The sequence below is a fragment of the Phocoena sinus genome, chromosome 20 (assembly GCF_008692025.1).
Source record: "Phocoena sinus isolate mPhoSin1 chromosome 20, mPhoSin1.pri, whole genome shotgun sequence".
NCBI lineage: Eukaryota > Metazoa > Chordata > Mammalia > Artiodactyla > Phocoenidae > Phocoena > Phocoena sinus.
In genome coordinates this window covers 9,283,131-9,307,619 of record NC_045782.1, presented here as the reverse complement: position 1 = coordinate 9,307,619, position 24,489 = coordinate 9,283,131, and the positions used below count along the sequence as shown (strand labels likewise).

The following is a 24,489-nucleotide window of genomic DNA, read 5'->3' as shown; positions in this document are numbered from 1 at the left end:
AGGCTGCAGGCTGGATTTGGCCCTGGATTTGGGGCAGTACCTGCACAACGGTACCCTGCCGTAGCCTGAGGCACTGACCTTACTTGCAAAACATCCAGAGAATGGTGGGGTGGGTGGAGAGGGTGAGGAAGATTTCTTGGAGAAATCGACTACCTCAACTAATTCTCCTTTCCCAGGAGCTTGGCTTCATGCCTGGCCAAATTAAAAATTCCTGACTCTTTGGCAACTTTCTCTCCACCCCTGTGTCTCCTATTCACACACCTACCCCAAAAGTCCCTGAATGAGAATGGTGCCCCTAAGGCAAAATAAAAACTTTCACCCCCAAATGGCTTCCTTCCAAACAGTCTCAAACAAAAGAGACAAGAGGGCTTCCCTGGAGGCGCAGTGGTTGAGAGTCCGCCTGCCGATGCAGGGGACGCGGGCTCGTGCCCCGGTCCGGGAAGATCCCACATGCCGCGGAGCGGCTGGGCCCGTGAGCCATGATGGCCGCTGAGCCTGCGCGTCCGGAGCCTGTGCTCCGCAACGGGAGAGGCCACAACAGTGAGAGGCCCGCGTACCGCAAAAAAAAAAAAAAAAAAAAGAGAGAGACACGAAATAATGTCTCAAGGCCGCTATCCCAGGCTCTTCAGTACTCTGGGGTCTCTAAGTGTTTCCCAGGTTCCAAGTTCTCTTTCACGACCCTTTTAAGTACAATCTGCACAAAATAAATGGAAAAATACCACAAAGCTATGCTAACCACTGACAGTATTTGTCTGGTTCTGGGGTCTTGGGATCAAAGTGACCCCTCTCAATTACGCCATGACCACTGTCCTCACTAGAATGGGTACAACATACTCAGTGCAAAACTGTGTTCTTCAAACACCACTATTTCCCTGAATAATTATTACAAATCTGTTTTTCACCAGTGAGGTATACAAACTTTTTTTTTGGACGGTATGATCCATTCATATTTTTAAAATCTTGTACTCTACCTTGTTCAAAGGACCTATGAACAGTTTCCTTGGTTTACGGTAGGGAAGAAGACTGGCATTTGTGTGTACTTATTCCTTTCTCCAGCACATTTGGCAGGGCCACTCACCTTAACAGCTTGTTCATTGAATCTGCTTTCCTTGGACTTTCCCTAACGCCCATATTTTTCCTGGATTTGGCAACCACAACTCTTCAGTATTTCGTGTTTGGTAACAAAACGTTACTTAAGTATATCCAATGCCAAGAACCCTCAGCAATTTTAAAGCGTTCTAGCCAGAACAGCACGCTTGGGCTCGGGAAGGGGCTCTATGTCTTCTTTTACTGTGTCAGAGTGTCTATTTTAAAGGGTAGGGATGAGTAGAGAGGAGATAGAGGCGTTCTCTCTCGGTGTAAATCTCTATGTCTCACTTACCACGTCTCCATCACAGGATACCACCCGAGACTAAGGTTTCTGAGAGAAAAATGACATAATTTCAATCCTCGGCTGCTGAGAGCGCATCGCCAAGGTTACCAGGAGCTCCGCCAGAGATAAAAGCTTTCCTGAGGCCGGGCTACCAGTTCTTCCTCGTCACGTGACTTGCCAGACTTGGTCACATGATATACTGGCTCCTCCCATTCCAAACTGGAGAGGGGGGAAATCCAAGAAACCGGAGAACTTTGCTCCTGCAATATTCGCACCCCAGCTACATATGGGTCAATAAGGGATTCCCGAGGGGCCGCTACGATTTCAGAAACACCGCCCTTTCCCGCCGAAGTCCGAGAGGACCCGGAGGCGCCAGCGTTCGCCTGGCGCCCGCCAGCCCGATGGTTGGGCCCGGAAGCCACGCCCCCTCAGTCGCTCTCCCTGCTCTCGGTCCTCCGCGAGCCCCCAAGTCCAGCTCTCTTCCTTCCCCCCCCCGCTCATCGGGGCTTCCTCTCACCGCCTTCCTATCTGGCCCACATCTAGGCGATCCCCGACTCCCTTCTTCATGGCGTCGCTTCTGTGCTGTGGGCCCAAGCTGGCCGCCTGCGGCATCGTCCTCAGCGCCTGGGGAGTGATCATGTTGGTGAGGGGACTGCCCTGCGACAACCGGAGAGGAGAGGGCCTGAGGGGCCCGGGTGTTGGAGGGCTGGAAGGCTAGGAGACACCAGGCGTTTGAAAGCAGCAGACAGGCCGGAGGGGGTGGTTGATTAGCCGCTGGAGAACGAGACAGAACTGAATTGAGAAATGGGGAATTGGAAGGGAGAGGGGGAGCTGAAGCTTGGAATGGGCCCCGGGGCTGGTCAATTTGGAGTACCCTCAAGGTAAGAGGAAGAAGAGCTACGTTCTTGAGAGATCCTTGAGCTGAATGGAGGGCAGTGGGGAAAGGGAGAACTTGTTCCCGAAATGGATAGCTGGGCCTTGTTTCCCGAGGACTCTACCCGACCCACTTCAGGAAGAAGTAATATGGAGAAGTGCCGATTCCCTTTGACCCCCTCCTCCCTGTCCCGTGATAATGACGCCTCCGGAGAGGATGATAATCTGGTTCCTGGCTGCTCATTATTCCTAACCCTTGCCCCAGCCAAGTCTTCTCTATGTCACCATTCATGCCCTGTTCCGGATGACTGGAGTCCAAATCCGGCAACAGCCATCCCTAATCCCAGCTCATTCTGGTAATTCCCATACCCAGATGTTGTGGCAACATTCGAAGTGGGAGGAGTTCAGGCAGTGACCAGGTCAGGTGCCTGAGTTCAACAACCTAACCTTTCCCTTTTTGCAGATAATGCTCGGAATCTTTTTCAATGTCCATTCCGCTGTGCTAATTGAAGACGTTCCCTTAACGGAGAAAGATTTTGAGTAAGTGGAGAGGCGGGGGAAGTGGTCAGAATCATGGGCGGGGAATTGCAGGAGGCTGGATGCTTGGGGCCCAGAGGCTAGGGAACTGGCTGCTCTGTTTAGCGCACACGAGCAGTCTTGGGAGTCAGACCTCAGCGGCCATCCTAAACCCACCGCTTTAGGTGTGGCTTCTTTAGATATTTTCCTTGATTTCTCTGTGCCTCCTCCACCTATGCAAAGTGTATGCGATAACAGAACTCACCCCATAGGGTTATGAAGATTAAGATAATACACGTAAAAGCGTTTAGAACGGTTACCCGGCACACAGTAAGTGCTCTGTAAATGTTGGCTGCTGTTAATAATGTTTCCGATATTTCTCTGCCTAATCCCCACCCCTAGGAATGGCCCCCAGAACATATACAACCTTTACGAGCAAGTCAGCTACAACTGTTTCATCGCCGCGGGCCTTTACCTCCTCCTCGGAGGCTTCTCTTTCTGCCAAGTTCGGCTCAATAAGCGCAAGGAATACATGGTGCGCTAGAGCACCGTCGCGTTCCCCCTCTCCAGCCCCCTCCTCTATTTAAAGACTCTCCCCACCCAGTCACACCCGCCCCACCCCCAGTCTGGCGCCCTCTGCGGACTGGGTTTCCCTGGCGATAGACTGAATCCCTTGTTCTTCAACCTCTGGCGCCCGGCTCCAGTGGCGGGAGGTCGGGGCTGGCCGTTCCCTGTCCCTCCGGCCCCCTCGCCTTGTCTCGTTACACAATAAAGAGAAACTGCTCTCTCAAGCCTCGTGTGTGTGCATGCGTTGAGGGGCAGGCAACCGGGCTGGAGATCGGACTCCAAATAGGGAGTCCCGACCCCTCGACGGAAGTGGAGTGAAGCCGGGCCGGAAGCGAGGCGGTGTCTTCCACTCTCCTTCCCGCGCGCCGAGGCGGTGAGGCGGCGAGCGGCCGAGCTGGAGCCAATCAGCTGCGGGAAGGGGCGGGACTTCCTGCGCGGGGGCCGGAGCCGTTCGATCGCCCTGCTCTCCGTGGTCCCGGCTCCGAGGTAGCGGCGGCGGCAACGTCTCCGTGAGGAGGCGCGCGGGGCCATGACGTCAGCGTCTACAAAGGTTCGACCTCCCTCGCGGACAGCGCTCCCTGGCGGCCACGGGAGGGCGGGGCCCCCAAGTTGGCTCCCGGCTCTTCCATCCCGGGCGAGGGGCGGGCGGGAGTCCAGCCTGGGGTGGGGCTAGGGGCTCCGGGCGGTCCGGCGCGGCACTGTGCGCCGGCCCCCCGTAATGCTGCCCCGCCCCCCAGGTCGGAGAGATCTTCTCCGCGGCGGGCGCCGCCTTCACGAAGCTCGGGGAGCTGACCATGCAGCTGCATCCCGTGGCCGACTCTTCCCCCGCGGGGTACGTGAGCCCGGGCTGGGAGATGGACGCTGAGAGCGGACGCTGGGTCTCGATCACAGACAACGACACTCTCTAGGGAGGGGACAGATGTTAGTTTCCCTTTGTGCCTGGCACAGCGCAGAGTAGGTGTTAATAAATGATTGTTGAATGAATGAATGACAGATAAACCACAGACCGAGGCTCATAATCCGGACTCATTTCACAGCTCTACCCTGCTGCGAACTGGTAGACCATAGACCGCCACCACTACCCACACCACCCCACCCCCCAAATCATGTGGAATTCTGTCAGACTGCAGCAGACTGTGTTTAGAGGCTGTGTCTGTAAGACCCCCACTTGTTGGATGGGTTTCAGTGGGCTGTTTACATAAGCAGCTGTTTCACGTTGATGGGGGAGAAGTTTTCTTCTAAGGTGGCGGTTGTTACAATATCGTGTGGTTGGGGGTCCGCAGGGTTCCCACGGCGCCTTAACAATTTTTTTTTTTTTTGTTTTTGTTTTTGTTTTTTTAAGGAGGACTTCTTTATGCAAGGGGCCCCAGGCATCGCGGGGAGGAGGCTGGTTGCTGTGGAATGCGTAGCCTGTGGGCTGGCTCCACACCCCTCTTCCTCCCACTTTCGCTATTCCCTTCTCCCCTTCTGACAGTGCCAAGTGGACGGAGACGGAGATAGAGATGCTGAGGGCTGCTGTGAAGCGATTTGGGGACGATCTTAATCACATCAGCTGTGTCATCAAGGAACGGACAGTGTGAGGGAGGGTTGGCTGGCAGAGAAAGGGCGGGTGGGCAGCTTTCTTCCTCCATACCCGTTGTTCCATCTTCCTCAAACTCCCTTCCAGCTCAACATCTTTCCTACTTTGTTGCTAGTTTTGTTAGCAACAAAGTCCCTGGAGAACTGAAAGAATAAAAGAATTGTCACAATTGGTCAGAAGTCACTAAAATGCTGTGGTAATCAGGACCTTACAAGAATTTGATTTTAGGTTTCCAGAGACACCCAATACTTGAATTTGGTAATAGGAAGTCCCTGGTTATTTATACAGATCTTTTGAGACTCTACTGTGGTGTTTCCAGGGATATTATGATTCTGAGCTAGTGGATCAGGATCTATTAATAAGTCTCAATCTCCCGGTAGGTCACCCAGGCTTACCTGGTAGCCTTCCACATTCATACATCTCTCCCAGAAGAGAATTAGAAGACGGGCCTTTCCCACTCTCAGTTGGACTCCACTCTTCAGGCTCCATTTGCCCTAAGTGGCTGCAAGGCTTCAGGAAAACGAGGACCCTAGCAAAGAGTCGGGGCCCTCACCTGGATTCTTATGAAGCGGCTCCCCAGTGTTCTTTCGGAGTGGCCCATTGCCCCTGTCCTCACCTCCCTGCTTCCCCTAGCCTCTCTGATGACTCCCTTCCTAGCTTGCTCTCTCTTCTCTTCAGGGCTCAGATAAAGGCCACTGTGAAACGCAAGGTATATGAAGACTCCGGCATCCCCCTTCCAGCTGATTCACCCAAGAAAGGGCCCAAGAAGGTGGCATCTGGTGTTTTGTCACCTCCTCCAGCTGCCCCTCCACCAAGCAGCTCCAGTGCCCCTGAGGCCGGCGGTCCCCCCATAAAGAAACAGAAGGCTGGTAAGGGCTGTGGAGTTTCTGCCTGGGGATTAAAGGTCCCATCTGAGGTTCAGTGAGAGAGTTGGGCTTGGGTCAAAGGACAGATCTCTTTTCCTCTCACAGTGAAGGTTCCCAGAGGGTGGCTGGGGTAGGGGAGGGAGGGAGGGAGGGAGGGAGAGCGGGAGAGCTTGAAACTTGGGGAAGTGGGCGGGTGGGGGGGGACCATCAGGGAACCTAGAACCTAGGTTGTGCCCCTCTCCCAGATGTGACACTCAGTGCTCTGAACGACTCGGACGCCAACAGTGACCTGGTGGATATCGAAGGGCTAGGAGAAACTCCTCCAGCCAAGAAACTCAACTTCGACCAGGGTAGGAGTCCTCCTCCTCCCACAACGGCTGAAGGGGTGGGGGAGGGTCTCAGCAGGATCCCCCTCCCAGGGGCTGTGGAAGAGAAGGTTCCCTCCTGTGCATGCAGGGGATTGGGTCTGCAAAGAGCTGGTGCTCTAGGGAGGTGGGAGTCATACTCGGGGCTCGCCCCATCTCGGCCCATTTTACTTCCTGTTCCAGACAGCCTGACCCTGGATTCTGGCCTTCTCTTGACCTCCGCTGATCCTCCTCTGCTCTCTTGCTGAGCCTTCCACCTCTCACCCCTCTCACTGTTCACCCTGGACCTGTGGACCGGTTGGGACTCTGAGCAAGACCTGCATGAGAGAGGGTGGAAAGGCTGCCGGGTGGCCCACCTTGCTGTTGCTGTATGAGCATCTTCCTTCAACCCCTATGACCCCCAATTGATGGACATTTTTATACGGAAAACAGTAAAGATCTCCCTCTCAGCTTGGTGCCTTCAGCCTGACATTACTGGAATGCAAGGGACACCTCCCTCTCTCCTTAGACCCCGGGGCTCAGCCCCTCCTCAGCGGCTCTCACCACCCTGCCTGGAGCAGCACAGCCAATATTGGCAGGCTTTCTTCCCAGTGCCAATATTTCTGTGCTGCTAGAGCCAGGGGAGCTGGGTGTGGGCAACAAAGGCTCCACTTTGCTCTCTGAAGGCAGCACTTACTCCGGGGTCTCTGGCAGGCAGTACTCCTGAGACTACCCTGGGGATTTCAGAAGGGTAGCTTCCAATGATTTCACACCTCCATTTCCACCCTCATCCCCCACCCCCGCCACCTCACCAGAAGGCCCCAGATGTTTTTTGTGTCGCTTCTCCAGGGTGGCCTCCCCGGCCAAGCCTCAGCGGTGCCTCCCCCACCCTCGCTCTAACACCACAGTGTGGTTTGGACGTGGCCACAGTGCCGTACAAACCACAGTGTGCTGCTGGGGCGGGAGCAGGACTGGGGTGGGTTGAGAAGAAGGGAGCACGAGGCAGTGCTGTGAAGACCCCTACCACCAAGGGTGGGAAGGCTTAAAAGGCAAACATGGCCCCAAGAAGCGATGGGGAAAACAAGAAACCAGAGCTAGAAGCTGAGCAGGCAACTGGAGGGAGAGGGGCCTAAGGGGTGAGCTCGCAGTGTAATAAGACTGGAACCATCTTCCTTGTAGGAACTCTGCTCAGGGGATCCCTAGGGTGGGGTCAGAGGCAGAGGAAGCAGGGAATGACTGGGGGGGACCAACAGACTGCCTCTCGACTCAGCAAGGGCAAGGACCCAAGGCTTCCTGTGTCCGTTCCTCCCCTCCCTGGGTCAGAACCCAAGAGAAAGCAAGGAGAGACAGAAGGCCAAGGACAGCAGGGTTGGGAGTTGGCAGTCCAGAGGTGGTGGGGCCGGAACATGGTCGGGAGAGGGGGGCCGGAAGTCGCCCTGGGCCCTGGGCCTGCCACAAGATGGAGGCCAAAGGCAGGAAATGGAGGCCAGGGGGAAAGGGGAGCAGCAGGGCACAGGAAGAGGGCCATCTGGACCTGGGGGCCAGGTAGTCCACCCCCAGCACTGTCCCCACTCCCCGCGGACCCCCAGGACCCAAGTCCCACCCCCCGCAACAACCCCCCCCCAGCCCCTTCACCAGGCCCAGGAAGGCAGGCCCACCCCAGAAAGCCACGTTTAAGCTGAGACAAACATGCCTCTCCCCACCCCCACCCTAGGCCTTCCCTCAGCCTTTTTCTCCTGTCCAGGACTTGATTTTTAAAAAACACCCACCAGAAAGCAAAATCCAAGGGCCAAGATCCCTTCCGCAAATCAAAATAATATCCCCTAAAACCCAAAAGTTATCCTCCTACCTCCCATCCCACCCTTTACCACCCCCACCTTCCGACACACCCCCCAAAACTCTTAGCAATCAAAAAGATCTAAGATGGTGGTGTAAGCAGAGTTTTCAGGCCCCGGGGGATGCCGGACCCCCTCGGTCGAGACCCCTATCTGTCCAGCATCAAATCCTGCCAAGGCCTTCTGCTCCTCACGCCACCCCCCGTAACCCCCAAACCGAACAGCTGCCCCCAACTCCCATCCTCGGCAGAGCCTTTGTGGGGATGAAACAGAAATCAAACACTATACTAACGGCTGGGGATGTTGGGGGGCCCTCTGGCCTGTCTTTGGTTTCCATCTGGGGGACTCCAGTTTCGGGGTGTAAGAGAAAGCCTCTCCAATCATCCCCCCAGTTTCAAGGCTGACAAAGCCCGACCCCACCCCAGCACGCACCTCCAAACCTCCCCCCCAACCGCCACGTCTCTCCTGAAAACAGGGGACACTTTCCTCCCCACTTACCTCAGCTACTCTCCCCTGAGATCCTGGTCCCCTATTTTGAAGGGAACAAAATTTGGGGTGCATCCCTCACATTTGGGGTGCAGGAGAAAGGAGCCGCCCCAGTCGCATCGCTGGCCTCCTTCCTCTCGGCTGGCTCAGGGAGTGGGGAGTGCCCTAGGGAGGGGGGACCCCCACAAGAGAGCACATGAGGGGGCTCCTCCACTCCCAGTCAGAATTGGGGACACCCCCCCAAACCCGTCCCAGCCCATCCGTCTCCAACTCGGCGGGAGAGGCAGCTGCAATGCCCCAGTCAGATTCCCCCAACACTACATTCCTCACCCCATCTAGAGGGGTCCCGGGGGCCCCAAAAAATCCCCAAAAAATCTAGGATGTTGGCTGGACGGTTCTGGACTAGCTCCCCAAATTTGGGGTCCTCAGATCCCCCCGTTTTTTCAGGAAAATTCCGTCTTTCACCTGCCTCCCGCCAGCCCTGCTCTGTCCCGATGCCAATTTTGGAAGTCACTCCCTCCTTCCTCCTCCCCGTCTCTCCAGGCCCCCCCCCAAACCCCCCGCTCGGGGGCTAGGGTCCAGGACACCTGGCTTCCAGGCCGGGGGAGGGGGGCACTCCTCGAAGGGCTAGGGGCCAGGAGGTCAAGCTCATAGCCCCAGTCTTAGGGAAGCAGGAAAGCCCGATCCTCCCTTCCCCTCCCCCCTGGCTGGTCTCCGTGGTGGTTTAGGAAAGCCTGGAGGATTGGAATCTGCCATTGCTGTTGCACAGGCAGTTTTTTTCCTTGGGTTGGGGGGGTGGGCGGTGGGAGGGAGAGAGGGGAGGAGAGCCAAAGAGAGCAGGGACCGGGGTGTGCAGAGCTGGCCTGGATTACCCCCCAGCCCCTGCTGCCGTGGGGAACCCCCCCCCCCCGCATCTCACCCACACTCCCAGTCCTCTGTCTGCTTTCTGTTTGGGGCTCTTATCCTAGAAAATCAGGGTACAAGATTCCCCTCCTTGTACCTCACTACCACCTCTCCTTGCACAGTTCCAACAGACTGCCCTAGTCAGGGGTGTCCACTTTACCACAACACACTCCATTTCCCCCCCATCTGTCCCCAAACCAAGGTATGTGCCCTTAAGAAATTGGGGTTCAGAGTTCGAAACCACCTTTTCTCCCTCAGATCTATCCAGGCCACATAGAAATAAGGGGAGATACACTCCCTTTCCAAATTTCATCCTTCAAATCCTGGGAATATTTGGAGGTTCACTAAAGAAAGAGACTTCTAGAATCTGGGGTGAGCGGGAGCTATAAGCAAAGGAGTCCCACAGCAGCATCGTGCTCCAAATTAAGTGAACCCTAAAATCAGTCTCACCTCACGATCCATCACTCAGTTACACCAAATGCACCCAAAGAGTGGCAAAACACCCCAAAATAAGGACACCCCAAAACTTCAGTCTCCTACCCTGGGCCCTCATCTTGTTTCTCCCCCTGGAAAAAGCCTCCTGGCTCTCAGTGCATACACAGAAATATCCCCCTCCTCAAAGTAAGTTTGCACAACATTCAAACATAAAGCTTTGCTCCCCGGCAAGGACCCACAACCACAGAAGGCCTTCAAACTTGCTCCCAGGTTCCTATTACGTTCCACCTCAAGCTAATAAAAACCCCAAATTGAATTTCATGTCCCCCCAAATATAATCTGAACCTCAAAACTTATCTGGCACCCCAAAACAGACTGCACCCCCAAACCAGCACAATTACTCCACTTGAAATCAGATTGTCCACATACACTGATGACTATGAATCCCCAAAACAAAACCCTCATCCACCTCTGAAAAACACCTAGCGGGTTCCCCTGATATTCCAAGATGACAAACTCCAAATTGTGGGTGTCAGAACCCCTAGAACTAACGTCGCTTCAAAATCAGCTCCATACCTCAGACTTACTACTGGCCCTCAACCCTGAATGCAGGCTTCAGGGCCCAGAACAAACTAACTCAACACCCCATAGTAAACATGCACCCCACAATTGACAAATTGACCAGACAACACAAAAGTAACTCCATCCTGATACCAAAAGGAGCCCCCAGTCTAACTCCCACCTCCAACTGGGCAGAGACCAAAGCAACCCTCATTTGCAAAAGCCACCTCACCACCGTGAATCCCCAGTGGTTCCCCATTCCCAGTTTCTCAGCAGTTCTTTCCTGCACCCAAATAAAGACACCCTCACATCTGAAGGGGAGGGCCCCAGGCCTCGATATGCAGCTCCACGGATAATGGTCAGTCATTACTGGGCAACGGTAGACTCTCCTGAGCCCAAATGCAAGTCCCGCTTTGCAGCTGAACTCAGCTCTTGCCCCACTTCTCCAAATGAACCTTGCCCCACCAACTCTCCCCAAACAAAATACGAGGGTGTGACTCGTGCTTATCTTCCAGATCAGGGACTTAAATTGGGGTTATCAGCCCCTCCTGCCCTCTCTCCCTTCTTTTACCCTGAGACCCTCCCTGTTTCCCCTCTGTCTGTTCACTGCACCCAACTTTCATATTAATGTTCACTAAAAAGTCACCTCTAAAGACGGATGATAGTATCTAGCTTAAAAGAATAGAAACCCTGGGCTCCCAGGACTCAGATCCCGCTCCTTGTCCCACTCATTTCCCTTGTTCCCAAAGCCCGCGGATTTCTCACCCGAGATAGGAAACCCATCCTCGGAGGAAAGTCCCCTCTGTCGCCTAACTCTCCCTCCCTCCGCCCAACCCTAGTCCCCTGGACAAAATAAACCAGAGCAAAGAGGGGGAGAACGAAGGTTTCAGCCGCTCAGACCTAATCGATCCTGCGCCCCCGTTTGAGTGGACCCCCAGCCGGGTGGAGAAGACGGGCGAGGCGAGGCTAGTGCTCGTCCGCCCCCTCGTGGAAGGAGCCAAACATTGCCGAGCTTTGCCTACTTGCCGCGCTGGACCCCGGCGTCCCGCCAGCCTCCAAGCGTAGCCGACGGGCGGATGCCCGAGGCCCTAAAGATCTGGGACTGGGGGAGGGCGAAAGGGCTTTGGGCGGGAGTCTGTCTCGCTGGATCCCTAAAAGGATTCAAAAGAGAGTTGGGAGCGAAAGACCGGACCCTAGGTCTCCTGAGCGTCGTCTCTCGGCCCCCACCAGGGGCTTTCCCCACCTCCTCGAGGGGAAGCAGCTGGCGGAGCCGTCCGGTCGCAGGACAATGGAAGGAAACGAACTAGAAATCATATCCGCCCCCTCCCTACCGCGCCCGGCCAGAGCCCCTCTTTTGCAGGCCCCGCTAGAGGAGCCTGTTGAATGACCACACCCTCCCTCTGTCTGAGACCCCACGGGAGCCCACTATCACCTCCCCAAACCTAGTTCCTATTTGGGCTCCCCTTTATCTCCCTTAATACCGTACACTGGAAGGGGGAGTTTTGCTGTATTCACTCTCCTGTAACAGGTTCCTTCCTAAAGCCAACACACCAATTGTCGCTGTCCCAGGCCCCCCGACGACCCAGGTCACCCATATTTCCAATCTCAATATCCCCAACCTCCTCCCCAATTCCAATGTCCCATCAGTTCCACTTTCAGTGGCCCAAGACCCCTTACGTTACGACCACCTAGTGTTTCTGAGGTCCCGCCCTGGAGCCGGAGACCCCGCCCCGGGTTCGCCATCTGGAGAGCGAGGGAGGAAGGAAGGATACAGACCCAGGCGTTCACCCCACCTCCACCCCCGCCCCCGACATCCCGGCCAGATAAAGGAGCCGAGGCCAAGAGGGGAGAGAGACCCCGCCCCCCTTGAGAAGAAAGCTGAAGCCCCTGCAGGACGGGGGTAAGAACCAGAGACTGAGGGAGCCAGACTCCTGGGTCCCGCTAAGAGGGTTGGGGCTTGTTGATGGTAAGAAGACAGAGGCCCAGAAATTGAGCTAAACTAGGGATCCGGGACTAGAGAATGGACTTTCGTGATTCGGGGAAGGGAGCTTCGATTGGGATTTGGAGGGGTGTGGACCACGGGTCATCTGGGGTCTCCAGGCAGGATCGGACTCCTGAGACCAGGCGCGCGGTGGGGCAGAGGGTAAATGGGGGTGCTGGAAGGGCACTGGGAGTCTAAGTAAGGGCGCTGCGGGCCGGATTCCTCACACTTGCCATCGACGCCGCGGTGTGGGAACCTTCAACTCGCTCCAAGCGCTGTGGAATCTAGAGGAGGAAAGCGAGCGATGCTGTGGTTGAGGGTAGAAAGAACAAGATGAATTAAGTGGGGCTGCGTGAGCCGGGGCCGGGGGCTTGGCTCTAGCTGCACCTCAGCAGGAAGAGGCAAACTGCGGAAGGGCAGGCGTCTCAGGACGGCCTGGATCCCTGAGCCCTCTCCTTGGCACCCGCAGGCCTGCGTCGCCATGGGCTCCACCGCTGCCCCGGAGGGAACGCTGGGCTACGTCCGCGAGTTCACTCGCCACTCCTCCGACGTGCTCGGCAACCTGAATGAGCTGCGCCTGCGCGGGATCCTCACTGACGTCACGCTGCTGGTTGGCGGGCAACCCCTTCGAGCTCACAAGGCAGTTCTTATCGCCTGCAGGTTCGAGGGGTGGCTCAGGGGTGGGGTGGGACCAAATGGAAAAGGGGCGGAGCCCGAAGGTCTTTGGGAGGGAACCCGAAGCCAAACCTTCCAGAAGCAGGAGGCGGGGCGTCCGCGAATTGGGGGCGGAGTGAGAGTGGGGGGCGGGGTGAGAGTGGGGGAGGCGGGGCTTTGTACAGGGGAGCGTGTCTCCCTTGGTTCCCCAGCCCCTAACATGACCTATCTTTCCTCTCTCCAGTGGCTTCTTCTATTCAATTTTCCGAGGCCGTGCAGGAGTGGGGGTAGACGTGCTCTCCCTGCCCGGGGGCCCCGAAGCCGGAGGCTTCGCTCCTCTTCTGGACTTCATGTACACTTCACGCCTACGCCTCTCTCCGGCCACTGCACCAGCCGTCCTTGCAGCCGCCACCTACTTGCAGATGGAACACGTGGTCCAGGCATGCCACCGCTTCATCCAGGCCAGGTGAGGGAGCCCCAACTCGGTGTTCCTCATGGGTGAAGTGGCATCCTAGGTGTCAAGGGCAAAGACCAAGATTAGGAAATAGCACTAATGTCCATCGCACTTTTCTCAGCTATGAACCTCTGGGCATCTCCCTGCGGCCCCTGGAGGCAGAACCCCCCACGCCCCCAACGGCCCCTCCGCCAGGCAGTCCCAGGCGCTCCGAAGGGCACCCAGACCCACCTACTGAGTCTCGCAGCTGCAGTCAAGGGCCCCCCAGTCCAGGCAGCCCAGACCCCAAGGCCTGCAACTGGAAAAAGTACAAGTTCATCGTGCTAAACTCTCAGGCCTCCCAAGCAGGGAGCCTGGCAGGGGAGAGGAGTTCTGGTCAACTTTGCTCCCAGGCCCGGCTCCCCAGTGGAGATGAGGCTTCCAGCAGCAGCAGCAGTGAAGAAGGACCCATTTCCGGTCCACAGAGCAGGTACAGAAACTGGAACCCCCCACAATTTGTAGAGGCAGCCTCAGCTCAGAGGCACAGCCATTGGGCCTGGGTGGTCAGGAGCAGGGAGTGAAGGAGTGGGCTTCAGAGACAACAGCTCACCTTAGGGAGCTGGCCAGAGGTCAGGCTTACTCTGTAGGGTGGGACTTGAGCAGTGAAATTGGATATGGCACATTGGTCCATAGTGGCTCACCTCCAGAGGGTAGGCCTATGGCAACAAGTCTTCCAGGGGAGAACCCCACCACCGCTGCCGCCATATAATCTCTCCTAACCCTTTTCTCTGGGCCTTGACATCTGCCTAGGCTCTCTCCAACTGCTGCCACTGTACAGTTCAAATGTGGGGCTCCAGTCAATACCCCCCATCTCCTCACACCCCGGGCTCCAGAGACCACTGGGTCACACTCTGGGCGGGCTCATCCACCACCAGGTAAGAGCCCCTCCTTTTACCCCCTTCTTGGATTTTCTCCCATGGCTGCTCAAGGCCAGTTTAAAGGCCCAGTCCATTTCCTGCTGATTAGAATCACCTAGGGAGCTTTTAAAAATCCTATTGCCCAGGTCACACCCCGTAGATCAGAAAGTCTGCAAGAGGGAGCCTGGCATCAGTACTTTTTAAAGCTTCCAGTGAACAGCACTGTTTGGGAACTTCTGGCCTATTTCCATCCAGGCCTGAGTGGTCAGCCCAGGGCTTGGCAAGGCCTCTCTGGCAAACTGTCATCCAGAGTGGTGCAAGAGAGGAGAGAGAAACAGAAACTTCCACCCACGAGTAGGGGCCCCCACCTACCACCACCGCTATTGGAGTGATTAGCAGAGTACTCTGGAATCAGACAGACATGGAGTCAGATCTTGGCTTGTCCTCTCAATAACCATGTGACCCCAAGCAAGTCAAATGAGCCCCAGAAGCCTTAACAGTAAATTGGGAAAAAGAAAACCCGCTACCGTGTGGTTTGAGGATTCACTGGTATTGTCATTACCCACCACCCTTCCCAGGAAGTGAATTTTTCAGCTGCCAGAGCTGTGAGTCTGTGGCTGGGTGCTCATCGGGGCTGGACCCCTTGGCTCCTGGGGATGAGGATAAGCCCTACAAGTGTCAGCTCTGCCGGTCTGCCTTCCGCTATAAGGGCAACCTGGCCAGTCACCGCACGGTGCACACAGGTAGGGGAGGAGCAGGGAGAGGGCCCTGGCCTTGGTGCCCACAGCCGTCCCCTGGTAGAGTCCCTGACCTCCCTTCCTCCCTGCCTCCAGGGGAAAAGCCCTACCACTGCTCCGTCTGCGGAGCCCGCTTTAACCGGCCGGCTAACCTGAAAACGCATAGCCGCATCCATTCGGGAGAGAAGCCCTACAAGTGTGAGACGTGCGGCTCGCGCTTTGTACAGGTACGGCGCCAGTTTCAGAGACGGCTCGCAGGCAAATTTCCGAGAGGGCGAGGTGGGCCGAATGGGGAGGGTTCTGTCCCTCCCATTGGCGCTGTCTGAGGTCCCCTCCTCTCCCAGGTAGCGCATCTGCGCGCGCACGTGCTGATCCACACCGGGGAGAAGCCCTATCCTTGCCCCACCTGCGGGACTCGCTTCCGCCACCTACAGACCCTCAAGAGCCACGTTCGCATCCACACGGGAGAGAAGCCTTACCACGTGAGTAGCCGACCTGGCTTGACCCAAAGCCTTGGAATTACCTTCCGTTTACCGAGGGGCGGAGCTCTGAAAGGAGCCGGCCCAGCGGTTCTAGACCTCATCGAGGTGGGCGGTGTCCTTGTGAGTAAGGGGCGGGGGCCGAGGGTAGGCGTGGCAGGTATAGAAGTTCGGCTCCTGGACGGGGCGCTACCCTCCTGGAGAGGAGCTGACGGATGGAGAAAGATTTGCTGAAGAGGGCGGGGCGTAGCTCCTAGGCCTTCCCCTGAGGACTTGGGAGCATGTAGGGACTAAAAAGCTTCTCTAAGATAGAGTGCTGGGCGGTTCTCCTTTGCTCAACACCTAAAAGGTGGTCGTGGTTGGGGAGGGACCTGACTCAGCTGTCCTTCGACAGTGCGACCCCTGCAGTCTGCATTTCCGGCACAAGAGTCAACTTCGGCTGCATCTGCGCCAGAAACACGGAGCTGCTACCAACACCAAAGTGCACTACCACATTCTGGGGGGGCCCTAGCTGAGCGCCTGCCCAGGCCCCACTCCCTTCCTGGAAGACAGGAAAGCTGCGGCTCACGCCTGGGTTCGCTGTCAGGCTTGGGCATAGGGGTGTGCAAGGCCCCTCGATGTCAGCGACTTGCCACCACCTTAATTTCTCACTGGGGAGAGCAGGGGTGGCAGATCCCAGCTTGATCTGCCTTTGTTTTGCTGGTCAAAACCTCTTCCCCACGATCACAATTGTTTCTGAGGAGAGAACAAGCTAGGAGCTGTAGGAGGGGAGAGACTGGAGGCCTGGTTTCCACCTGCAGCCCCCATCTCATTCGGTTTATCTGTAAATATAATTTATTGAGGCCTTTGGGTGGCACCAGGGCCTTCATTCTATTGCATTTCTCATGTCCCTCTTCCACAAGTGTGATCAAAAGTGACCTGAAACACAGAATGTGAGGTCATGGCTCTGCCGGCAGAGATTAGCACTGGCTGCCTCCTTTGGCGTGAGTGTTTTATATTATTATTGTCATAACTTTTATCTTTAGAGTTGTTCTTTTCCTATTTGCTTGTTGGTTTGTTTCAAATGGAGAAAGGGGTTCTCTGTGTCCTACCCCTCCAATTCTAGGTCTGGAAACGTTATTTGTTCTAGGGCAGCTCTGGGAACATGTGGGTTTATGGAATTGGGTCAGGAACCCTCTCTGGTATTCTGAATGTTGTAGGTTTTCTAGCAGGCCAGCACTGGATTAGACTTTTTCTGTTCTTCAAGGGTTACAGGAACCTATGGTGAGCCTGAAGTGGAGGTAATAAGTACCTCCTAGAGGCAGTGGGTGTGGGGCCTTTGTCAGTCTTGGAACTGGGGGGATGATTACAGAGGCTTTCTCTTACGTTCCTAACTGCCCCATTCGTCTGATCACCTAGGTCTGGCTCCACTGTGTCTGTTTGACAGAACTCACCCAGGAGCTTGAGTTGGGCCCACAATCCTCCCACTAGGACCCATTCTTAGCACTGAGTTGATCCCTCCATGCAGGAGAGATCTGAAATTCCTCACCAGAGATGATGCAATCTTTTCTGATTCTGCCCAGTCTCTAAGAATGTTATGACCTAGGGGAGAATTATGAAACCCTTTATCTTGACTAAACAGTAAAGAGTATGACTCATCCTTTACTGCAGAGGTGTCTGGGTTTGAATGTTCCTTGGGGTTCTACCTGAGATGAACCTCCTCTTCTTCCTTTAGTAGGTTTTCGGACATCTTCTGGCAAGTGTCCAGATTCCAGAAACTTCTTTGCCTCTAGAAGTCACAGCTGCTTGGTAACTTTCTTACCTTAGAAAAGCTGGGTCTGTGACCTGGTCTTCCTGTCACTGCATTCCTGTCCGGAACCAGTGAAAGCACTAGAACCTTCCACAGGGAGAGAAAAGGGGTTGAGTTCCACTATGGATTTTCTGTAGTTTGGGATTATGATCGGAATTACTGTTGGGATTAGAGATTTAGAAGATTTAAAAGACTGACTGATGGACCCTCTAGTTGACCAAGTATCCAGGTAGGATTAAGAGGTTGGTTGAGGGGCAAAGTCTCTGGTGTAGGCCGAGTAGGTAGAAGGTTAGGAATGGGTTGCTTCTTAACTGTGTGGAATGTCTGGAATGTTAGATGATACTCTGAAGCCTTGATTTACAGTCCTGCCCCTGTTGCCCTGGGGGATTAGGGACATGGGGTGGAAGGTAAAAAGCACTTTGAATTTGCAGGGTGGAGGTTCCTCAAGACAGGTCAGTACTAGTGGCTGTCACTTGGGGACTGGTGAGAGAGCTACTCTTCTCCCTCTTTGCCTCTTACTCCCCACTGCAGAATTGAAGGAGGTAGGGAAAGCAGAGGAGAGAGCTGAGAAGGAACCATGATTTTTTTTTTTTTTTTTTTTTTTTTACCAGATTGGATGGGCAGGTGGAGAGTGCCAAGGGGTGGAGATGTTAGATCTTGCAAGATCAGAATCATGGAATAAAGAAGCCTCTCTGTGCTGCCTGTTGTGTCCTGGGTTCTTGCCTGTGGGGATCTGGGGACTGAGGGTTCTGAAGCTGGGGAAAGAAGGTATCCTATCCTTCCTGGATACCATCTTGGATTCTGTGCCCATCCCACTGTCCCATCCCACCAGACATTTTAAGTGGCCCTTGTTCTCCCCTTCCCTGCCCTTGCCTTCCGGATCATTGTGTAGGAACCAGTGACTTCATGAAGTTTCTCCGGAGCCACCTGCATCCTACTGCTCTGAAGTCACTTCCTGCCTGAGGTGTGGAGGCAGCAGGGAGAAACCAGGAAGCCACTAATAATACCAACATGTTGGGGGATGCATCTGTGCAGGGGAACTTAATGCCTGGACACCCTCTACCACCACCACCACCACAGAAAATGGATAGGACTTGGGTGCCATAAGGATAATGGGAGCTGGAGGTGGCAGTGAGAAGGCTGTGTGGTTAGAGCCAGCGTGCCAGCTCTACCCCTCCCCCAGCAGCGGAATCCATCCAGTGCCTAGTACACACTTCTCTCCCACCCTTTCCCCTGTCCTGTGTGTGTCATGGGTGCACAGCCTTGTTCTAACCAGAGGTTAAGGGGTCACTAATTCTGATAAGTGGACTTAAATTTTGGACTTAAATTCCTTTTGGACTTAAATTCCTCATCCATGAAATAAGTCCATTAGCATGGAAGGAATAAGTTCCTTCCAACGTTTACAGTTTGTGGTTGTGCTTCTTAATCTTTTAAAACCCATGACCTGGGTTAGATTTTTTTTTTAAGCACAAAACAAAGAAACTAAACTAAAACCTTCCTTCCCCTCCCACTGCAGCTTATCCCCTGTTTAAAATAAGACCAGCTTAAAATAAAATAAAATAAGACCAGCTAATATTACTTAACTCCTACTACATGTCAGGCCCTAAACTAAACATTTTAGTGTATAGATTTTCTAATTCAACTCCCCTGACAACCCTAAAAGTAGGTACTATTATTAGCCCCAGTTTACAAGTGGGGAAACCAGCTGAGAGGTTCAATGTCTTGGCCAAGTTAAGAAGTGATGAAACCAGGATTGGAACTATGATTTGATTCTAAAGACTGCGCTCTTAACCACTCTGTTATACAGCCACACCAATTTCTACATCTTTGGTACAGTCCCCACCGGCCAAAGTTCTAACTCCACTTAAAAAAAAAAAAAGCTTCTTGGGTATGATTACTTTTATTTCCCACGTATAAAAGTATACGGCTCAATATGCTTTTTAAAATTACACAGCCTCCCTCCCCACCCCAGCCCCACTTGTCTGGGTATGACCCCTTGAGTTCAAATTTCAAGGTCAGTGTCCTAAGGATCTTGAAGCCAAGTCATTATAGTGCTCTATAAGGCTGGAGGAACTGAGTACTGGTTGGGTAGGAGGGGCTGATTGCGCCAGTGGTCATGGCTTGTCTCTAGTCTATCCCATCATGAGATCAAAAGCTGTGATTAGGAAGTGGTTGTTACTAGAGGGCAGAGGAAAATGTTCCAGCCCCACTGAAGACGAGGGCTGGTGGGGCTCTGAGTGAGCTCAGAGTTGCACTTCCTCTCCCCAGTTATTTTTGGTCTCTGTGACCCGTACGTTTCCTGTTAGTGGGAACAGAAGGGACAGGAACGAGTTCCCAATACAGAAATCAACGCCAAGAGTTCAAGAGCCCAGTCCCCTCTCTCTTTCCTTGGCCTTTGAACCCACTCAGGAATCCAGGCATCTAGATTCTAGTGGCCTCAGGCGCTTGGCCAGGTATTTTACCTTATCTCATAATCCCTCCGCACCACCCACCCCACCCCACCCCCGCCCAGCTTTTCAGCTCCCGGGCCCCTCATCAAGCAAGTATGTGTTTTCCTCTCCTGAACCAGTTTACCAACTACTAACGCCCAGGGACTCCTTACGTGCGCATCTCCGTGCTGAAATCTGGTCGAATTGGCCCGCTAGTTGGACAGGAGACCGAAGCTACCTCCTGGTTGGTTCCTGGGTCACCTAGGGGCCCGTCTATTTAGCCTGCTAAAGTCCCCTCCTCACGCCTGCGCCCCACTCACTGCCCCAGAACAGGTTCTAAAGCCCGCCCTGCCCTTATGGCTCCGCCCCCTTCTGAGGAGTCCCGCGTTCTCATTGGTGAGCTACAGACAGGGATGTTGGCCGGGCTGGCCAGGTGCAGACACTTCCAGTGATAAGATAGATAATCCACCCTGAGACCTCAGGGATGGGGCCCAAACTCAGTGCTGCCCCCTGGCTCCTAGACCGAAAGTCAGCCCTCTCCTCCGTCTGTCCCACCCAGGCCTCGACTCTCGACTCACGGCCGGCGGAGCCACGCCCCCGGCGCTGAGCGCAGGGCTAAGCGCCAGCCTGGTCTCCCTACCTATATCGCCCCCGCTAGGGGAAAGGCGCAGGCGCCTCACGCAGCCTCTCTGCAGCTTTCAAGCCCTCGTTGGTACTTTCCTCTCTACCATCCTCTCTTCCCTGCTCGGCTGCGAGTGGTCCGGCTGGGTGGGTGGGCAGAGGTGGAACGTCCTGAGCCCTGCTCCGGAAGGGGCTTAAGGCGGCAGCCCTGTTACCTCCCAGATGGCACTTAGGGCCGAGCCCCCCGACGGGGGCTGGGGGTGGATGGTGGTGCTCTCAGCGTTCTTCCAGTCGGCGCTGGTGTTCGGAGTGCTCCGCTCCTTCGGCGTCTTCTTTGTGGAGTTTGTGGCTGCGTTTGAGGAGCCGGCAGCGCGAGTCTCCTGGATCGCCTCCATAGGAATCGCGGTGCAGCAGTTCGGGAGTGAGTGCTGCGCCTGGGTCCAGAGTCCTGTGACCCTCGACCCTCGGAAGGGAGAGGAGATGCGGGGACGGTAAAGGAGATGGTGGGGGTGGGGTCAGTGCTGGAGAAGGACGCCTGAGATCTTCTCTCAGAACCCTTCCTCTTCTCCAGGCCCAGTGGGCAGTGCGCTGAGCACCAAGTTCGGGCCCAGGCCTGTGGTGATGGCTGGGGGCATCTTGGCTGCGTTGGGGATGCTGCTCGCCGCCTTTGCTACCTCCTTAACCCACCTGTACCTGAGTATTGGGCTGCTCTCAGGTGAGACCCTGGGCAAGGGCGGGTCAAAAGCCTGGGTCTTTTTGGCCTCTGGACTTTTACCTTCTTCCTGCTCCTTCCAAAGGGCTTAGGGAGACGCTGAGAGAAAGTTTTGGCTAGCACCTGTGCCCAGAAGGCAATTTTGTTTTTAATTACATCGGTTTATTTATGGCTGCGTTGGGTCTTCGTTGCTGCGCGTGGGCTTTCTCTAGTTGCATCGAGTGGGGGCTACTCTTCGTTGCGGTGCGACGGGCTTCTCTTGGCGGTGACTTCTCTTGTTGCGGAGCACAGGCTCTAGGCGTGCGGGCTTCAGTGTTTGTGGCATGTGGGATTTATAGTTGTGGCTCGCGGGCTGTAGAGCGCAGGCTCAGTAGTTGGGGTGCACAGGCTCAGTTGCTCCGTGGCCCTTGCTCCTTCCCAGACCAAAAGCTCGAACCCGTGTCCCCTGCATTGGCAGGCGGATTCTTAACCACTGCGCCACCAGCGACGTCCCCCAGAAGGGAATTCTTAAGAGAGGTGACTAAAATGATAAACAGGTTAGGGGAAATCAGGAAATTCAAAGACACAAGCCCAGGGCTAGTGGGACTGGAGTGTAAAAGGAAGAATTACTGTAAAATTGTGTCAGACGTGAAAGCTGTGAAATAGATATCATTATCCTATTTACAGATGAGGAAAGGCTTTAAGCTTATGCAACTTGGCAAGTGAAGTTCACACAGCCAGAAATGGTAGAGCCCAGGTCTAACTCCAGAGTTCTATGGTAGTTAACTTTGCAAACATTCCAGAGTCCCATAAAGTATATTACCCCCATTTTGCAGATAAGTTTGAAGCTAGGAGATTAAGTAAATAGAAAAGGTCATACAGCTAGAAAGTATCAAGCTAGGGTTGTAATTTACACCTGTGCTACATTCCGCTGCTGGGCAGTGTTGGGATGATTGTGTGCCCTGAGCTCCTTATGGGTCCCTCAACCCCCATTTCTTCCTTTTTGACAGGATCTGGCTGGGCCTTGACCTTCACTCCCACCCTGGCCTGCCTGTCCCGTTACTTCTCTCGTCGGCGATCCCTGGCCACCGGGCTAGCACTGACGGGCGTGGGCCTCTCCTCCTTTGCTTTTGCTCCACTCTTCCAATGGCTGCTCAGCCAGTACGCCTGGCGGGGGGCCCTGCTGCTGGTGTCTGCCCTCTCCCTCCACTTGGTGGCCTGTGGTGCTCTTCTCCGCCCACTCTCCCTGGCCGAGGACCCTGTCGTGGGTGGCCCTGGGGCCCAACTTGCCAACCTTCTCCATCATGGCCCCTTCCTCCGTTACACCGTTGCCCTCACCCTGATCAACACTGGCTATTTCATTCCCTACGTGCACCTGGTGGCCCATCTTCGGGACCTAGATTGGGACCCACTGCCTGCTGCCTTCCTACTCTCAGTGGCGGCTATTTCTGACCCTGTGGGGCGTGTGGCTTCTGGGTGGCTAGGGGATGCAGTCCCAGGGCCTGTGGCAAGACTCCTGATGCTCTGGACCACCCTGACTGGGGTGATACTGGCCCTGTACCCTGGGGCTCAGGCTCCCACAGCCCTGGTGGCTCTGACTGTGGCCTATGGCTTCACATCAGGGGCCCTGACCCCAGTGGCCTTCTCCGTGCTGCCTGAACTGGTGGGAACTGGAAAGATATACTGTGGCCTGGGACTGGTGCAGATGGTAGAAAGCATCGGGGGGCTGCTGGGGGCTCCTCTATCAGGTAAGGGGACTGGGATTTCCAGGTGGGTGCGGGCTGCCACGTCATACCATTCAGGGAGGTAATTGACATTATAGTGTATGTGAATACTGCCCTCTGGTATGGAACATACACAGCCTGCATGGACAATCACAGCAGCCCTGAAATGGGTCCAAGGTGGCAGGGTACCTACAGTTGGGGTTTTCAGAGGACCTGGTCAGACCCGGCCAGACATAACATGCCAGTGTCTGCCTTTTCCCTTGGCCCGCTGGGCCCCAGGCCAGGGGTCTGAGCCATCTGGTCAAACTTCTCCAGGCTCCTGAGGCCAGAACCTTCAGACCCTTAACATTTTCCTCTTAACTATTAACTGAAGGCATGGAAGGGAAGGCCACAGCTACTGGAAAGAAAGGCACAAGTGTGCCTGACTCCATCCGGATCCCCAAATCCCCACTGGCTGGTTCAGAGATCCTTTCTGAAAGCAGGAAGGTGGTTGAAATGGCCTTTTGAGGCCCCTAGGGAAGCCTGAGTTCTCGAGCTCCTCCAGTCCTACCTTGAGAGTTCTAATTCTTCCAAGATGATGGGTTAAGGATTATTTTCTTCCCTCCACCCCAAAATGTGTCTGAGTCCCAGGAAACAGATCACCCATGTGTATTTTCTCTCTTGAATCTAGGCTACCTCCGGGATGTGACAGGCACCTACACAGCTTCTTTTGTGGTGGCTGGGGCCTTCCTTCTTGCAGGGAGTGGAGTTCTCATCACTCTGCCCCACTTCTTCTGCTTGTCAGCTCCTACCTCCAAGCCCCAGGACCCTGTAACAGAGGCACTGGATACCAAAGTCCCCCTGCCCAGGGAGGGGCTGGGAGAGGACTGAACTACAGGAAGGGGGAGTCAGACCCAGAAACCCAGGGGTTGTTGGCTCCAGGTCTTCTGCCCCATCTTGGCACCCACAGAACCACAGTGCCTTAAGCATCGTTATCTGCCTCCTCCCCCCCAGAGCAGACCTGGGGCTCCTGCGATGTGTGTGCCAACCCTTTGTATTTTGTCTTATCTCTTCTTTGCTCGCACAACGTTTTCTGAAGGATCCAGGAGTTCAGCCTGCTCCACTGAGCTGTGAATCGACTGTGGAAACTCAAAGGCCAAGAGACTTATCATGTTTTACATGTGATCTCTAGTGTTGCCTCCCACATTTCTTCCCTGAAGACAGATCTTTGGGAAAGAGGGATGCCCCTTTGAGATAAAACTGAATAAGAAAACCGGACAATAATCAGAACCTCAAAAAGAATTGGGGCCCATATGCCTGGGTTGGCTGAATGGGGTCACGCTGGGGACTGGAGGGGAGGTATCCAGGAGCTCTGGTGACCCAGAGCATTTAACCCTGGACTCTGCTCTCTGGATCACAGTTCCTCCTACTTGCCCACTGACCTCCCTCTTTCCCACTATCCCCTGTAACTTAGGAAAGAAATTAAGAAAATGGTGAGGGACATGTGGGGGGTGCTAGCTGGGGAGGGGGAGATAAAGCTAAGAGAGCTGAAGTCTGGGTCTGGGATTCTTATGTTTTCATCAGGCCAGTAGAAGGAGACTGAAATGCAGGAGAGAGTTATCTGGGAAATGAGGATGGGGCAGCTAGCACCCATGAGCATCCCCCTCCTCCAACAAACTGAAGCTGATAGGCAGACAGTTTCTCAAAGATTTCCTGTT

The 24,489-nt window shown here is 54.8% G+C and overlaps 4 protein-coding genes and 1 long non-coding RNA gene across 16 annotated transcripts in view; 4 read left to right on the top strand and 1 right to left on the bottom strand.

Moving 5' to 3' along the window:
- The window catches only part of LOC116745603, a 63,316-nt gene extending 61,631 nt beyond the window's left edge, over nucleotides 1-1,685 (bottom strand). For 2 of the 3 annotated variants that reach the window (XR_004347498.1, XR_004347497.1), the window contains exon 1: nucleotides 1,382-1,685. This is a non-coding gene — a long non-coding RNA (uncharacterized LOC116745603). The remainder of the gene's footprint in view (nucleotides 1-1,381) is intronic. The other variant, XR_004347496.1, reaches the window with a different exon arrangement.
- Nucleotides 1,686-1,788: 103 nt separating this feature from the next.
- Nucleotides 1,789-3,552, top strand: RNASEK (ribonuclease K). Its single transcript, XM_032616456.1, has 3 exons — nucleotides 1,789-2,015; nucleotides 2,709-2,785; nucleotides 3,164-3,552. Exons 1-3 carry the CDS (start codon nucleotides 1,938-1,940, stop codon nucleotides 3,303-3,305), a joined length of 297 nt encoding a protein of 98 aa, XP_032472347.1. The 5' UTR covers nucleotides 1,789-1,937; the 3' UTR covers nucleotides 3,306-3,552.
- Nucleotides 3,553-3,666: 114 nt separating this feature from the next.
- Nucleotides 3,667-6,589, top strand: C20H17orf49 (chromosome 20 C17orf49 homolog). 4 transcript variants are annotated; one of them, XM_032616452.1, is made up of 6 exons: nucleotides 3,667-3,878; nucleotides 4,066-4,160; nucleotides 4,803-4,904; nucleotides 5,586-5,776; nucleotides 6,019-6,123; nucleotides 6,322-6,589. In XM_032616452.1, exons 1-6 carry the CDS (start codon nucleotides 3,858-3,860, stop codon nucleotides 6,384-6,386), a joined length of 579 nt encoding a protein of 192 aa, XP_032472343.1. In that variant the 5' UTR covers nucleotides 3,667-3,857; the 3' UTR covers nucleotides 6,387-6,589. The 4 variants fall into 4 exon arrangements, with proteins under 4 accessions (XP_032472343.1, XP_032472344.1, XP_032472346.1 ...); XM_032616453.1 differs by having other exon boundaries at nucleotides 3,732-3,878; nucleotides 6,326-6,589; XM_032616455.1 differs by lacking the exon at nucleotides 4,803-4,904 and having other exon boundaries at nucleotides 3,732-3,878; nucleotides 6,326-6,589.
- Nucleotides 6,590-12,182: 5,593 nt separating this feature from the next.
- BCL6B (BCL6B transcription repressor) lies at nucleotides 12,183-18,029 on the top strand. 7 transcript variants are annotated; one of them, XR_004347553.1, is made up of 11 exons: nucleotides 12,234-12,303; nucleotides 12,788-12,978; nucleotides 13,217-13,438; nucleotides 13,548-13,895; nucleotides 14,216-14,340; nucleotides 14,901-15,065; nucleotides 15,156-15,286; nucleotides 15,404-15,541; nucleotides 15,933-16,521; nucleotides 17,253-17,326; nucleotides 17,939-18,029. XR_004347553.1 is itself a non-coding variant. In XM_032616828.1 (9 exons), exons 2-9 carry the CDS (start codon nucleotides 12,800-12,802, stop codon nucleotides 16,047-16,049), a joined length of 1,425 nt encoding a protein of 474 aa, XP_032472719.1. In that variant the 5' UTR covers nucleotides 12,183-12,237; nucleotides 12,788-12,799; the 3' UTR covers nucleotides 16,050-18,029. The 7 variants fall into 7 exon arrangements, 3 of the variants coding, with proteins under 3 accessions (XP_032472719.1, XP_032472718.1, XP_032472720.1); XR_004347554.1 differs by lacking the exon at nucleotides 17,253-17,326; XR_004347552.1 differs by having other exon boundaries at nucleotides 17,253-18,029.
- A 1,838-nt stretch (nucleotides 18,030-19,867) lies between these two features.
- Nucleotides 19,868-24,323, top strand: SLC16A13 (solute carrier family 16 member 13). The gene is made up of 4 exons (XM_032616833.1): nucleotides 19,868-20,798; nucleotides 20,949-21,092; nucleotides 22,079-22,816; nucleotides 23,463-24,323. Exons 1-4 carry the CDS (start codon nucleotides 20,600-20,602, stop codon nucleotides 23,660-23,662), a joined length of 1,281 nt encoding a protein of 426 aa, XP_032472724.1. The 5' UTR covers nucleotides 19,868-20,599; the 3' UTR covers nucleotides 23,663-24,323.
- The last annotated feature ends 166 nt before the right edge of the window (nucleotides 24,324-24,489 follow it).

Bases quoted from the DNA above. Each gene is read 5' to 3' on its own strand.
- RNASEK (XM_032616456.1), top strand. From the start codon at position 1,938: ATGGCGTCGCTTCTGTGCTGTGGGCCCAAGCTGGCCGCCTGCGGCATC. The intron at 2,016-2,708 runs GTGAGGGGACTG...CCCTTTTTGCAG, and splicing joins CCTGGGGAGTGATCATGTTG to ATAATGCTCGGAATCTTTTT. The intron at 2,786-3,163 runs GTAAGTGGAGAG...CCCCACCCCTAG, and splicing joins TTAACGGAGAAAGATTTTGA to GAATGGCCCCCAGAACATAT.
- C20H17orf49 (XM_032616452.1), top strand. From the start codon at position 3,858: ATGACGTCAGCGTCTACAAAG. The intron at 4,905-5,585 runs GTGAGGGAGGGT...TCTTCTCTTCAG, and splicing joins GTCATCAAGGAACGGACAGT to GGCTCAGATAAAGGCCACTG. The intron at 5,777-6,018 runs GTAAGGGCTGTG...CCCCTCTCCCAG, and splicing joins CATAAAGAAACAGAAGGCTG to ATGTGACACTCAGTGCTCTG.
- BCL6B (XM_032616827.1), top strand. The intron at 13,896-14,215 runs GTACAGAAACTG...ACATCTGCCTAG, and splicing joins ATTTCCGGTCCACAGAGCAG to GCTCTCTCCAACTGCTGCCA. The intron at 15,066-15,155 runs GTAGGGGAGGAG...CCCTGCCTCCAG, and splicing joins TCACCGCACGGTGCACACAG to GGGAAAAGCCCTACCACTGC.
- SLC16A13 (XM_032616833.1), top strand. From the start codon at position 20,600: ATGGCACTTAGGGCCGAGCCCCCCGACGGGGGCTGGGGGTGGATGGTG. The intron at 20,799-20,948 runs GTGAGTGCTGCG...CCTCTTCTCCAG, and splicing joins CGCGGTGCAGCAGTTCGGGA to GCCCAGTGGGCAGTGCGCTG. The intron at 22,817-23,462 runs GTAAGGGGACTG...TCTTGAATCTAG, and splicing joins GCTGGGGGCTCCTCTATCAG to GCTACCTCCGGGATGTGACA.